This window comes from Apaloderma vittatum, unplaced genomic scaffold (assembly GCF_000703405.1).
Source record: "Apaloderma vittatum isolate BGI_N311 unplaced genomic scaffold, ASM70340v1 scaffold37913, whole genome shotgun sequence".
In the NCBI taxonomy this organism is placed as follows: domain Eukaryota; kingdom Metazoa; phylum Chordata; class Aves; order Trogoniformes; family Trogonidae; genus Apaloderma; species Apaloderma vittatum.
The window spans coordinates 32,371-44,638 of NW_009708122.1; the positions used below are offsets into that span (position 1 = coordinate 32,371).

At 37.5% G+C, this 12,268-nt stretch overlaps 1 protein-coding gene across 1 annotated transcript in view; it reads left to right on the forward strand.

Moving 5' to 3' along the window:
- LOC104271695 (utrophin-like) overlaps positions 1 to 11,457 on the forward strand; it is a gene marked incomplete at its 5' end in the record, with an annotated part of 42,899 nt that extends 31,442 nt beyond the window's left edge. Inside the window, 4 exons of the mRNA XM_009866438.1 lie at positions 5,098 to 5,206; positions 7,004 to 7,090; positions 9,575 to 9,597; positions 10,948 to 11,457. Of these exons, the coding sequence (XP_009864740.1) occupies positions 5,098 to 5,206; positions 7,004 to 7,090; positions 9,575 to 9,597; positions 10,948 to 10,956 (228 nt within the window). The remainder of the gene's footprint in view (positions 1 to 5,097; positions 5,207 to 7,003; positions 7,091 to 9,574; positions 9,598 to 10,947) is intronic.
- Positions 11,458 to 12,268: the final 811 nt, after the last annotated feature.

Genomic DNA, 12,268 nt, shown 5'->3' on the forward strand with positions numbered 1-12,268 from the left:
TGTGTTTACCCTTTAAAACTTTCTTTTCTTCTAATGTAACTGTGGATAATCTTCTAACTTTTTAGTCTTTTTAGTATCTTTTTAAGATTCTTCTTTAAGAACTTCAGGGTATACGCATGTGTTGTAATAAAGTAGGAGGGCAGAAGGGCAGTAGTTTCTTCTTATCGGTTCTGCCTTTGGACTTTTCTGGTTCTTCTGCAGCTTGCAGTTCCTGGTAGGGTAAGGTAGAACAGAGCTGACCTTTTTCAGTATTTCTGGTGATTTACACCTCATTTGCTATATACTATTGCTCTTTTGCTTCCTGTCTGAAATCTCCTGCCTCTGTGGGAGTCGTGCTGTGCTTCTGATTGTTCCAAGTACCATTTCCTAAACTGTTGCTGTTCCTCCTCTGAATTTTAATGAAATGGCTGGTACAAAGTCAAGTATATGTGGTGGTCGGCGTTACTGCTTTTATGATATGTCTGTGACTTTTCAATATACATTTCTACACTCACCCTTACTTTATTTAGAGGTTTGCATTCTTTTACCTGCCACTAAGCAGGTTTTTTGCAAGCTGTCTCCAAGGATGCTGAAGGGGATTCAGAAATTATAATAATTCAAATTTTTAGCATATTTCTGAAAGTTCTTTGTTTTGACATTAATACAATTATGAAGCAGCACTGAATCCTATTAATTCCCTTCACTTTCTGAAAAAATGACCACCCTTCAGCATGCTTGTTCTCCTGTCCTCTAGGCCATTACTGTCTTTGAAAGTCTTTACCCCTTTCACTGCTTGGGGAAGGACTTTATCAGAAGCCAGCTGAGGATCTGAGTATATATATTTGTTTCTTTAGAAAATAATTGGGCCACCCAATAATGACATAGTCGACACAAGGGATACCTTTTCTCATTAATGAGATGGGTGATCTGCATGGAAGATTGTCATAAGTCCCAGTGTGAAAATTTATAACAGTTCTGTAATTCCTTTAATAATAATTACAGTATTGAAGGACATAACTGTCTTATAGCAATTTGTTTACCACGACTGGCATTTCACGCCACCTCTGTTTCTTCCTTCTATCAACAGCAAGTCTTCCCATTTCTCTTCTCCACTCAGCCTGCTGACTGTTGTTTGGGTTAATAAGTTGCCACTGAATCTAAAATACTGGGGCTATATTCTCTAAAAGAGCTTTTCTTTAGTAACTGTTTAATCTAGATGAGAGCATTCTAGGATATTCTGTAGAGAGCACCTTCAGCAGAAATGCGCATTTACCTACTCCAGGTCACAATTCTGAGGTTACCATGCTATTTTTATTTTAGCAAGCCCGAAGGATTGGTAGCTGTCAAACAAGGCTGTCATTTTTGTCTGCTTGATTGATTATAGTGCCAAAGAGGAAGGTGAAACAGAAATGGCGTGTGACAACTTTGATACTGACATGTTAATTATGCAGAGAAAAATAAAGAATCTATTTTCATTTTTCTGTCTTCAGCCCTTGTAGATATCACATGCATGAAGTAGAAGAAAGACTATTATGAAGGGCGTTTAAAGTCTGCTTGGATTTTTCTCTACTTGTCTGAGCTACTGAATAGAGGTTTCATATTGGATTTGATATTGAAGTTAATGGGAGGTAAAATCATCTGTCAATGGCTATATGATCAGATTCTAAGACTGCATAAATAGGAACTTCATCTCCCTCTCCAGCTGAAAACAGAGGAGCTTTATCAAAAGAGTCGAGAAGACTTTGTTTCTTTTGTAGGAAGGAGAGTAAATCTGGAACAGGAAGAAACATCAATAATGGATGTCGTAAAGGGAATTGACCTTTTTGGAGTTTCCTCTGGTTCAGAGGTTCGGGGGTGGCTTTTTCTTTTGTTTTTTGCTAAAAGCAACAAAAATCAAGAGAAGAGCAGATGTGTCTTATCTGTCCATTAAGCCGCAGAACACCTCAGGCTCTTCTTTGGGAAAGGTACCAGCAGGGGGCACAGTGAAATAAGGCACTGTAGATCAAAACTGATTAAAATAAGTATCTCCATTGATATGCTTTAAAAACTACTGTAATACAGAAAGATCCCTCATCTTCAAAGTGTTCTGGAGAACATATCTGTCCCCTTATAGCTTTATTGAATTTTGCATAAAAAGAAGTTTACAAACTCCCAGAAACTGGAGTTGGAAACTTCCCCTTCATCTCTATAGAGACATGCTCAGTGTCCCTGCTTTTATTTATACAGGAAGAAGAAGTAGGAGTATAGTAACATCTAGAGCTATTCTCTTCTGGTTTCTTCTTAAGGGTTATCTGCTGGGTTGTTTTGAACAAGAACACAGAAGCTTCATGATGCCTGAAGGGTGGTGATGGTGGAAGCGATCAGATTTTGTAGGTGTTATGCAACTACGGTCCAGTAGAACATGATCTTCTACAGTTGTTCTTTTTTTCCCGTTGGGTTATCTCCCAGTAAAACTGTTAAATCATATAAATACATGCAGCTATATCCTCAATTAATTTGCATTTAACATTTGTGACTGTCTGATTATTATATTAAGGCATTTATGCCACTACCAGAACCCTTCCCTTTCTGCTCCAAACCCCTCTCTGCTTAATTGCGTAACCCTGATTTTGAAAGAAGTGGATTTTCGATTGTTTTAGCTTTTCTTGTTATTGCAGACACTGCTATTATGTTGTGTGACTTATATCAGTATACTTATATGACAATGAAGTCATCAGATATTATCTTCTTATTAGAAGGGGATGTGATTTTTGTTGTAGTTTTGGTTTGGTTTTGGTTTGTGTTTTTTCTAAGCAACTACAATATTGCATTCTGACTGCTGCAGCAATATATGGTACATCAGTATAAAGTATTGCAAGTATGTTTTGTTAGTGCACATTCTGTCCGCTGTTAGATTCCTCATGCTCTGCAGGACTTTTTTGTCATTTGCAATAGCACCGCTAAGTGATATTAAATAACCTTCACTACTAACCCATCATCTAAGTTTGTAGGCATCTCCTTTCTATCCTAATTAATCTTGACTTTGCAGTGGCTCACTATCCTTGTTCTAACCTGTGTGCTGCTGTACTGCGATTTTGTATCAAGCCCAGCACTGCTCTCTGCCTTTCTCAGTCACCCTCAGTCATCTCTGGGCCGTTTGTCCACAGTTGCTGCTTGCAGAGGGACAGAGATCCAATCCAGGTGCATGTTTGAGTTTTGGATGTTTCAGATTCTCTGTCTGTCTGTCTGTCTGTGGGGTGGGCAAACAGCCACTCTGATGCTGGAGTTAGTCTTGTTGTTCTGTACTGAAGTAACTCTTCACCACTGGAGACTTTGCTTCATCTCTTTACCATTATAACTCTAACTTCTTGAATTGGCTATACAGGATTATCTGGGGCTAGTTACCGCAGGCTTGGCCTATTTAAAATCTCCACACTGATTTTACCTAGACCCTGTAGCTGGATTGAAGCCTGATACTGAAAAGCAACTTAATTGCTGATAATCACTCACTGTTCATAGTGAAAATCCTACTCCATTAAAAATCCTTGGTTTGCTTGAAAACATTTCCATTCTTCTTTGTCCTCTATATGCAGAACAACATTTCCTGATTTATTCTTTTAGTCAAAGCTGGAAGCTGGTGTTATCATGCTGAAAGATAAGATTTGGAGGAGGAAAAAAAATATTTACTGAGTGCTCAAGGGAACATTTACTTCTATTTCTTGCCACTGTATATGGAAGAAAAAGTATCTTTCGTTGTTCAACAATCTTCAGTTGTCTCAAAAAATTGAATTTTGCAGTTCAGGCTGTGAGCTGCAAAGGAGCAAATTTCTGCACATATTAATTGCTGTGCTGAATACTACCTCTTTGTATCGAGTCTCAGCTGATCTAGGTACTTGTTCAGTCTGGGTTTCAGAAAGAACTTAAAAATAATATTGTTTTTTATTTTTTGTCAGATTTACTTAAAAAATATGCTCTTTAAGCTGCTTGGAAGTAATTTGATGATCTGCAAGCAAAAAGATAAATAATAAGGGCAACCATTTGATCTAAGATTTATATAACTCTCTCTGATATAAATGCTATTTCACATACTTAGGTTTTTTCAAAATAAACACTGCGGCTCAAATGCTGTGTTACTACTCTCTTCCTCAAAGGATTTCTTACATGAAAGAGGAAAATAAATGCCTGAAAAAGATCCCTTCCAATATTTCTGAGTTGTTATAGTGAAGAAGTCTTATGGTCTTTTCTTATTTTTTTATATACTTATACGTAATCTCAAGCACATACATGGTTACAACTAAATGTGATATAGAACTTAGGTGCTTGATTCTTCAGGTGAGTTTAAGAGTCCAGAAAGGCTTGCCTACGGCACAGTTTTCAAAGTATATGGGTTCCTTTGCAGAATTTTCTGGAGATCACACAGTACATAGCTTTCCTATAAATTTGGTGTCCTCCACACTGTTGAGAAACAACATCGGCAGCAACAATGACTTAATTTTAGCAAAATTCTCTTGAATCTTGTGTCTTCAGTTGGCTTGGCAGTGAAGAAGTTTTACAAACCTGTTCATAATTGAACAGTTGTTTATAAGCATGTTTAGTCATCCTAGTAAAGCTTCTTGGGGGGCCTTAGCTGAATGTGTTCCGTTTATGTATATAGGTATGTATATAACCATACATGCACAACACAGTAATACTATTCTGTAGGTTTTTTGCATATCTGGACCGAGAGCTTCAGCAGACTGTTTGGTTTGTACATGACATTATGTTTCTGTGGTGTGTACTTGCAACAAAACATTGTTTCTTAATATGACCATCAACTAGAGTCTTAAGTGTAATTCTTACAAGTCCAAATTTTCCAAGTAGTTGCATAGACGTAAGCCAACTTTTCATTAGTTTGGAGAGCAAACAAGAAATAGCAAATAAAAAAGGGACGATGCAGGATGACTGCAGATGAGTCCACACTTAAATTCTATAGATACAGTTTATCTAAATTCCCGTTCGGTCCCCATATGTTCCCTGATCTAGTCAAGAGGTGGTGTCCCTCGAGAGGCTGGATTAAAATGATCTCTAAGGTCACTTCCAGCCTAGGCCATTCTATGATATGATATGATATAAATTTGGGTATTATTTTCTTTAATGTAGCCTGAATCCGACTCCCAGGTTAATGGCGCTTCCCCCTGTGCTTCGCCCCAGCACTCTGCCCTGGGTTACCCGCGTGAGCAAGAGACAAGCTCACACTTTCATCAGACAGGTAAGTGTTTTGATCAGACAATGTGCTGCGTGGGTCTGTGGGTGACTACTGCTTAGGTTGGTTGGCACCTTTCTGAAAAGATGTATAAATAAAAGGCAGCTGATAGAATCATAGAATGCATTGAGCTGGAAGAGACCTTCAAAGGTCATCTTTATGATGCTCCTGAGAACAGGACGTACTGCAGCTGAAGCTGTTGCTTCCCCACGCTTGCAAACAGCTGCGATATCACAAGAACCCATGTGTCTCTCAGTTACAGATTTCTGTCAGTGTTCCCTGGTTCCATCCATTTTGAGCAAGGTAATTTACTGGGCAAACCCATCTTCACTGAACGGGGAACCAAATTTCATTGAACCAAAATGGCCAACTGCTGTTTGTCCTGCAGTACAGGCATGCCCCTAAGTAGTCTGTTGGATAGAGGAACAAATGTCCAAAGTGTGTCCCAAACAGGAAAACAGGAGGTCGTGGTCACAAACTGGAAAACAGGAGGTTCCAACTAAACATAAGGAAATACTTCTTTACTATGAGGGTGACAGAGCAGTGGCACAGGCTGCCCAGGGAGTTTGTGGAGTCTCCTTCTCCGGAGACTTTCAAAACCTACCTGGACGCGTTCCTGTGTGACCTACTGTAGGTGATCCTGCTCTGGCAGGGGGATAGGACTAAATGATCTTTAGAGGTCCCTTCCAACCCCTAACATTCTGTGATTCTGTGATTTTTGATGTAATTCCTGATGGCTGCTTTAAAAATTCTTGTGTATCTTCTGCTTATCCTGGACGTTTGATGACCACACCCCTCAAAGACTTCACAGCCTTAGAGTTATCGAGTATTTAAGTGCACAGCCTCTGCACATAGGTTGATTTCTCTCTTGAAAGATTATTTTAAATTCTCCAATATAAGAACACATTAATTCCAATGGGAATTATCAGAAATAACTACAGACCACTGAATGCACAAAATTAGAGGAAAAAAATTTCACAAAAGTTCAATTTCTTCCCTGTTTTTGTTTTCAAGCCCTTGTGCTATAGAATAAAAAATTTATTTTATTTCTGTGGAAAACAGGAAAAATGTGCTCTTACATACTGAGAGGTTTTCATTTGGTATTGACATGTTGTTACTTTAATTTCTCTGGAAAAACATGACAGTTCCTTGAGTCTGGTTTAATGCAGTGGTAGATATATGAGAGATACTGTCTAGTAACAGTGCCAGGAAGAGAGCCTGTTGTATTCCCTAGCCATTCCCTTGGCTAATTTTAAGCAGCATTAAAAAAAAAAAATGGGAAGAAGGATTTTAACACTAGTGAAATTGCTGGTGTATGTTGCATAAGGACCATCTAAAAGATAAATGGTGGGGATTTTATTCTGGAAAATAAATGGTGTATTTGCTGTGAAAGTTACATGACAAATCATCTGAAAATGGAACAAAATTTTAACTGAGCAACTACCAAGTATAATTCCCTCGTCTTGTAAACCTTTTATTTATTTGAACTCTACATTCTTATATACAGCTCCTTCTTGGCAAATTCTTTTAGTTAAATCTTGGGTGCAATGGTTAAGCTTTAATAAGAGAGAAGTGAGTTCTGCTGCAAATCAATAATGCAGCTTTCACCTCCTCTCCCAAGGCTGCCAATTGTCAATGACAGTTCCTGCACATAAAGTTACAAAGCCTTCAGGTAGTGGTTTCCCTTGAAGGAGTATTTAACTGGAAGCTTGGATGAGAAAGCCTTTTTTTTCTTTTGTCTTTTTTTTCTTTTTCTCTGCTCATTACTGAATTCATTGCTCTCCTTTGTTGTCATATCTCCAGATGACTTGTTAGTTCCACCTCATGATACCAACACAGATCTAACAGATGTTATGGAGCAAATCAACAGCACATTTCCAGCTTGCTGCTGTAAGTGTAACAAAACGTGTCTTTGGTCTCCGAGTATAGTGTTGGATTTGAAGTGATATTTTAAAGAAAAAATTAATTCTTTTGGTAGTGACTATGAAAAAAAATCTCATCTCTGGTAAGACTTCTTGTCGATATATGCAGGCAATGTAATTCTCTTCTTTTAAAGTTCCTCAATAGACATTCTTCATGAAGGTAAATAAATAAAGATTCTCATGCTTTAGGTGGAAGTGATTCACTATAAGAAATATCTATACCTCCATATGAAATTTTCAGCTGTGCCCACAAGAGGGAAGAGACCTAGAATCCTATTAATTGCTGATATAAACCTTATGTAGAATTTAAGTGAATGTGGATTCAGAAATTCTGAATGCTGGTTTTCTAATAAAACTTGAAAAAAGGGCCTTAGGCAACAGGAGGGTCCATAGCCCAATCCTGACTGCCTGAACTAATTATTGAACTAGTTATTAAACTAATTGACCAGAATATAACACAGCATATAACACCTTTCCTTGTTTAAATGCATTGAAAATAGATATGCTATTCAGTGTCTATTAAAAAGAGATCAGAAGGAAAATCCAATTAGTGGACTATGCGTCTTATAGCAGCTGACATATATTTTCATTGATTCTGTTCTTCCTAGAGCGTCACTACACGTAGAAGAATGAGTAGCTATCTCTATTTCCAGTGGTATTTCATACAGATTGTTGATTTTAGCGGAGGTGGTGAAGTGGCAACTTTGGTGTCAGTGTATTTTTTTTTTACATATGTGCATAAATACATATTTACACCTTCAGCTCTTTTGCCTTAGAAAATCAGTAGTGAAAACTTTTACATATTGTTAACTTTCCACAGTTCTTTCAAATTAAATGTGATAAGGATGGTCAGCCTAATTCTACTTTGTAAACTCAGTGAAGCCTGTTAAAATATCCCTTTTATCTCTTGGCTGTGAAGAACTGTGTCACAGAAGATGCACTTTGCACATTTTGAGAAAGAAAATTAGAATCTAACAAAAATAAAAAGGTCTTATCTCAGATGTTCTTTGAGATTTTCAGTGAGTTAAATAGCTCAGAGCCCATCATTTTTCAAATTAAGGATTTGATTCTAAGGAGCATCGCTTCTTGAAGTCAACAGCTAGTGGAGCTACTCAGCACAACTCAAGGCGTGTGTGTGTGTATACAAATCAGTAGAAAATGCAACTCAAGTATCATTTCTTGCTTTTGCAAATTCCTATCTTGCATGTGTAAGGAGTATACAGCTACCTGGTCATTTAGCCCAAATTAAAGCAAATTGCCCTGTGTCAGGGCAAGTTTGATAATGATGGCTGTTATCTGCAAACAGGGAACGTGGAGTGGGGAGGGAACTTAATATCCCTGAAGCAATACCCTGAGTGAGGCAGGAGGGGGCCACAAGTGAAAACCATGGCCCCACATCCTTTCATATTGTCAAGTGTATCTGAGCATTTACAATTAAAAGAAGTCACAGTTCCAAATTTCATGGGATTTTTCCCTTTGTCATTGGCATGCTGCTGCAGAAATCAAACCAAATGAGCATGCCCCAATTCATAGCTACTACTCATGTTTGCTTCTCCTCAGTCATTTTATAACATTTCTTACTTGGGAGTTTTACTATGAGTACATTCTTTTAACCAAGTAAGACTTACATACTGTTTCAGATGCCTGAAATGAGGATTCCTACTCTGCACTTCTAATTTCATTAGAACAGCCTTCATGTTCAACATATCTTGTCTATTTATTTAGGGGGAAGAAAAGGAAGCTATTTTTAAAAAACATCATTGCTACTAGTGTCTCCTGCCATGGCTGCAGCTTTCATTAAGGAGTTACTAGCATCTGAGCCTTACAAAGATTATTTTTATCCCATCTCAACTTTACAATAGAGCTAGTCTTCTTATTTGCTATATCTTTTTATGTGTTTCAGGTTATAAATAATCCTAAAATCAGTATTTCTACTTACTCCAAATAAACTTTATGAAACAATTATTTTTATAGTAAGGTCAGCACTGTTCTTAATGGTGGGGTTTTTAGTGTTTTTTTTTTTACTCCCCAGATCCTTTGATTATGGATGTAATGCCTCTTTTCCTTCCTTATTTATAAGGTTGGAAATCAGAACTAGGCAGTTGTGCCACACTATGCAGTAGTCTTGCCTGTGCATCTGAGTTACAGAAGAGAGCATTTGAACAGACGATGTTATAATACACCACTCATAGGTCTATTTGGTTGGAAGGGATGAAAAAACAATATAATCTCTATATTCATACTATAAATTTGTTAAAAGTAAATTTGAGAAGGAAGTTTTGTATAGGCCATTACAGCACACTTCTAGTTAAGTACTTTTTTTTTTAAAAAAAAAAAGACTCTTTGTTCTTCTGTGGTACATGTTTTCTTAATACCATTTTTGCTTTTAAACTCCCAGGATGCAGAATCATGTAAATTTCTAAATTTCTTTTTTTTTTTTTTCTATTTGCAGCAAGTTTCACTGGCAGACCACAGGTATGAGACATGTTTACATATTTGCATAGTCACTGGAAGCAAAGTAAAGCAAGTGGAAAATTTCCATGAAAGAAAAGTGGCTCGGTTTCTTTCTGTGTTTTTCTCCAGAGGTCTGTTTGGAAGCTAGAACAGTGTAACATGGAGACTAGATTCTAGAATATCCCAACTGATAGAAAATTCCTGCTAGTTCAGATATTACCAAGGGTACTGTGGTGCACAGGTCTGGGATGCTGACCAGATGGAATCAGCTTTAATCTGTCAGGGCCAATTAGTTTCAAGGTAAGCATCAGCTTGCAAGCTCAAAGCTGGTTCTTACAAAGACATCCATCCTTACATCCTTGTGCCTGGTGCCTGTCGCTCCAGTTCCAGGAGCTCTGGGCACCAGGGCAGAAGGATCAAGAGCCACACAGCATCTTAGGCATATGGTTAAGCTCCTTTCTCCCAACAGGCAACCACTTTACAAACCCAAAGCAGAAATTTGACTACTTTCAGAGTTCACAAAAACGTGGAAAATGATCTCGTATTTAGATACTTGTTCTTGAAAAACTAACTGGTATGAATGATCAGTTGAATTCCTGTTATGAGTAAAAGAAACAGAAAAAACACTTGATGTAGGTTTAGGTTGATATTGGAGCCCATGTATGACAAATAAGAAGTGACATAATCTTGTGTTGTTGCAGAGTTCTCTGAAAGTTTCATTATTAAATAACTTTTAAAGACTACCGCAAATTGCTGTGCGAGACTTCAGAAGAATTAAGTAGTAGGGAAGGAGTCTATTTACTCCCTCAAATTGTTTTACCTTGCCCATTAATCCACGGTTTGCAAGGACAGACTTCACCAAAATGGATATCTAAAAATTCAGAAGTACTGCTCTGCAAACCCTTTCTTGGATTGCAGTGTCTGGAATAGTAGGATTGTCCTCCCAGACAAGAATTTCTAAAGAGAATGGGATGAATCAGGCCCTGCACTCAGTTAACTCAGACTTCTTTTCATAAATCCTTTCTCTAAGCAGGCACAGAGATAGCTTTCAGTGTTATCAGTGAATAATGCTAATCTGCCTAAAAAAAGCATTTGATTTTTTTTTAGATACAGGATGATCCCCAAGTGGTCTAACTGCAAATCTACCCTTTCAGAGCCACTAGAGAAGGCAGATTTATCTGTTCAGGATCAGAATCCTGAAACAGGAGCCTGGAAATAAACTTCACATTTCAAGGGGCTGAAACCAAATCCAGCCAATATGTCTAAATTTTCAGAATATGGTGTTTTTGTAAACTAAACCGAGCCCAGAGCAGTTTGAGCTTTTAGAGTGCATTAACGTGCTAGTGACACGGTTGTGTCTCATCATGACAGGCAATGTGAAGAGGTCATTTGGACGTTGACCAGTACTTCCTGACAGGCAGTACAGCCCTTTTCTACAAACCACCGATCGTGAGTTCCGCTTCATCAGAAGGCTGCATGGGACCCTGGAACATGCTCTTCGCTCTGACTGCGTGTTCTACTTGAAATAGTAACACACTGAATACCCAAAGACGAGGATGTTGTTTTTATAGTATTGTTTTATTTTCTTCTTCTTCCCTTTCTATGCAACTGTAAATTAATGAGCAGTGGAGTATTTGTCACTGATTTGTATAAATATACAGCCGCGGGAAAAGGGGCAGGGGCTTTATATACGTTCTTTTTGATAATCGTAAAGAGAACTGCATAAGGAGTTTGGAGCAAAATGTTACATTTATACATTCCTTTGCTTTTACATTGTAAAATACCCTTAGTTATGTTCTCACACATTTAACGTTCTGTACTGATTATTTATACGCTAACCATCTGACCACACAGATTTCAGAATACACTTGAATTGTTTTCAGAATTGGCATATGAAGTTCCCATAATCCGCATTATTATATAACAAAAATTGCCGTTGGGTGCAAACTACAGTATTTTAACTCCATTAAATAAGGTAAACTCTCATATCGAGTCATAATCATCCTTCTCATGCACCAAAACGGTATTTTTAACTTTCTTTTAGTTATTTCCAGCCAACACACTCATTGCGAGGATTATTTTTTTAAGCCTTACTTTACTTTGAATCAGGAGATAGCTAAAAAGAGGACTTAGATGATAGCATAAGTTGTTTTTAGTAAGGTCTAAGTTAGTGTAATCTTTCCCAACTTTGTTCAGAGACAAAGCTTTGCTGTTCCCTGCTGTGCCAGACTTGCTTTGAGTTTTGGAATTCACAGTCTATGAAGTAAAGCACATTTCTGTGAGATCCCCTTCTTTTGTCTGCCTCTTGAAAATGAAGAGACAATTAGAAAGCCCTTTCCAATACTATTAGCGACAGAACATTTTCTTCAAAATTGCAATGCACTTAGATATTACTTGACATTGTAATCTTGCAACTCATCTTTATCTTTGAAGTCATTTATTTATGTACTTAAAGTAGGGATAATTTACAGGAAAGTTGTGTCACTGATCAGCTGATCTCTATTTTTAAAATTATCATAAGAGATTTTAATGCCTTCATGGTTTACAAAGTTGCATGGACACTTGCTTTAATTTCAGGACATACCTTTGATTGGTAAAACTGCATGCGATATATTTCATGTGTAGCAAAGAGAAACTAAACTGTGTTGTTCTTAATTATTACTGAAGGAAAAACAAAAATAATCTCAAAATG